Raw genomic sequence first — 3,222 nt, forward strand, 5'->3', positions numbered from 1 at the left:
GACACGTTTCTCCTATTCATCAATATCCCCATTGAGAATCAAGCCAATTTATGACTGGCCAACAATTGCACGTGATCCCATACAAATACCCCATATTTGGGCAGCGCACGTCGAATCAAGAAAAAAAGATACCGTAGCGTAGCGTACCGTAGCCACCTATAAATCCTGGATTATTTTTTTTAGGAGAGACAGCTCTGAATTTCCAAAGGGCAGTAAAGCAATGATCAACAAAACAACGAAACATCTGAAAAATACCGCCAACTGCCCTCTCTATAAAAAGAAAGAATAGCTATACCCAAAATGAGCTTTTATGTTAACAATTCCAGTCTCAGGCAAACAAGCGAAGCAACTTCTTATAACACTTCTATGTTTAGTTTTGATAACTGTGGTTCTCTATCTGGGCGCGAGTCCAGTCGTTATGAGGGTGCTAATGTCAATGGAATATGCACTTCTCCAGTCCCCGCGAACTCTGTAGGACGGGAGGAGATGAAAACTAGCCTGCGTGGCAATACGGATCTTCCCCGACCGGCAGGATCACAGTTAACAATGGTCTCCAGTAGCTCCGTGGACGCGAGTGGGCTCGGCTACGGCAGTAATGGGCTGCTAGGCAAAGGGACTGACAGAGACATGGAACGGAGCGAAAAATCCACAGGCAAGACGGAAGAAAGCGAGAGGAAAGTCGAGAGCATGCACGCGATAAAACGAAATACAAATTTTAACCAACAGCAGGACAGTGAACAGCAGCCACAGATTTACCCCTGGATGACAAAACTGCACATGAGCCACGGTAAAGTTAACCTGTTTTCTAAAGTGCGACTAAGATGCTTTCCCCATTCACTCTTTCGCTGCTGCACTACTGCTTTTTGCCCATTCCCATTTTGCTCTTGAGTTTTATAGGCCAAACGCAGGAAATAATAAAAACTCGCGGTCATAAATTTTATGACAAAGGCATCCATTGCTCGTAAACCTGTTCTGTTACGGTGAAGAGGTGATCTGTGGGGAGATTTATGGTGGCATAATTGGATAACAGAACAAAAAATGTGATAAAATTATGAACGAATATTACAGATCCGTGTTTTATTAGTATTTTTTTGTCCAAGTAAGTGTATAGTTTTAGCTAGACTCTGTGTACATTATCAGAGGCTGCGTTTGAGGGAGGGTTATAGCCTTAAATTGAACTCATGGGAAAACCAATGCCCTGACCCAATCATGAACTTTTCACCTCGGAAAGCTTTGAATAGATAGGCATGCTCTTATTTCCCCATGCGTGGAACCACCAGTTGTCTCGTTCAGGCTACATATGGACAATGTCCATGCTTGCTTGCTGCAAAACAGAGCCCTTACTGTTTTGCCTCAGTGCCCCCCATATAAGCCCACATTTATGAACGCTCACCATGGTGTTAATATTATGTTCGAGAAAGTTGGGCCTACAGCCCAGGCAGTCAGCATGCCAGTACTCGAACAAGTCTGATGGGGAAATTCCTGGAAACGGTCCTTTTAGATTTTTGTTTTACATTCCATTATTCTGTTCTATACATTACAATTCTATAGGCTACTAAAAAAATCACCCCACGAGCATTGTCTACTTCGTATAGCCTATAAGTCATAGGCCTAACTATTTCACTATAGGCCAACCGAATATATTATCACCTATTTATTTTCCTTTTTCCATCGCACATCACATCAATATAATATTGAGTAATTCAGTCATTATACACTGTTTTATATTTTTTAATGAGCTAACCCATTTTAATGCCACTTCAGAATCGGACGGTAAACGGTCACGGACCAGTTACACCCGCTACCAGACTCTGGAGTTGGAGAAAGAATTCCACTTCAACCGGTACCTCAGTCGCCGCAGGCGCATAGAGATCGCCCATACCCTGTGCCTAAACGAGAGGCAGATCAAAATCTGGTTCCAGAACCGACGTATGAAGTGGAAGAAGGACTCAAAGATCAAAGTGAAGGAATAACCGAACGAGGTGCACATAGACCACACTGCGGAGCGTTGCCTGACCTCCAGATGAACTGCTCCGAAGCAGTGACATCATGACACCGCGCAATGTGCTTCATCACCAATTAAGTGTCACTTGCTGCAGTTTGGGATCTAATGTATTGAATATCACTCAGTTTGATCAATCGGCTTACATTTCTAAATTAATTTGCTGCCCACGTGATGATAACCTTACTTTACTGCATGGTGGAGGGGAGCTGCGTCCTATACGCTGCAACTCTTTGTTAGCTATATAGTTTTGCAGTGCATGGGAAGGCTACAGTATAGGCCTGCGAGCCCACTACACGCACTAATAGTCCGATATGGTGTCTAATTAGGATAATGGTAGAATAGACTGACTGATGGCCTGCATCGTTAGGCTACTGTCCATATGATGGACGTGTAAAATAAATCAAATTAAGAGTATACATGTTTTTCAGACATGAATGCTTTTAAAGTCATATGGTGGTGATTTGCCATAGGCGGCAGTTCTCTAATATTTCACTAGTAAAAACAATAAAAACATTTTTTTTTAAAGAAATGTAAATTCATTTTGATCTGTAAGCTATACTCTAGTCTATATGTGTTGCAGTGCAAACATCGTGGTGGGACTGTCATGTTCAGTGAGCAGTGTATTTATGAGAGGGTTTCTTCCTATTGGTAAGGCATCGGCCATGTTATCATATACCTTTGTGAATCTAAATCACTCTGTATATTCAACAATATTATGTGATAATGTTGTAAAATGTTAAACGGGGCCTCTTCTTCTCTTGGCTATACCTGCCTGGCTTTACTCGAGGCCTAGAATAATGGATAGATAGTATTTGTTGACTGTAATCAATAAAATCTGTCAATTTAAAGTAAACAAACTCACCATGTATTTCTGCCCATTCACATTTCTCTTACTTTATAGCCCACATATATAACCACGTTTCTGACATCTGGGAGCTAATCAATTATTACATCACTCATAATCCTCAATTTTTTATTATTTCTGTGCTGTAGCCTATACAGATTTATTTTTTTATTAAGATGAGAAATATGTCTCGTTTATTGCCTGCATGTTATTTTTGTTGTAGCAGTCTATTTTTCATAGACTGTGGAGAATAGTCTTCTTGTCGTGTCTGAATCACTGGACATATTGCTGACTGCACCTTTAATGCACATATATTTCCCCGTGTGTGATCGCAGCTATCATAGTCTCATCAAGGCTAAAGTGAATTCTATAC

General features: G+C 41.1%; 1 protein-coding gene across 1 annotated transcript; it reads left to right on the forward strand.

Moving 5' to 3' along the window:
- Positions 1-300: 300 nt before the first annotated feature.
- LOC311243391 (homeobox protein Hox-C5a-like) lies at positions 301-1,973 on the forward strand (the record flags this gene model as incomplete). Its single annotated transcript, XM_084332609.1, has 2 exons — positions 301-787; positions 1,765-1,973. The coding sequence occupies 2 exons, from the start codon at positions 301-303 to the stop codon at positions 1,971-1,973; spliced, it is 696 nt and encodes a 231-aa protein (XP_084188735.1).
- Positions 1,974-3,222: the final 1,249 nt, after the last annotated feature.

This window comes from Notolepis coatsorum, assembly GCF_963971535.1.
Source record: "Notolepis coatsorum genome assembly, chromosome: 17".
NCBI lineage: Eukaryota > Metazoa > Chordata > Actinopteri > Aulopiformes > Paralepididae > Notolepis > Notolepis coatsorum.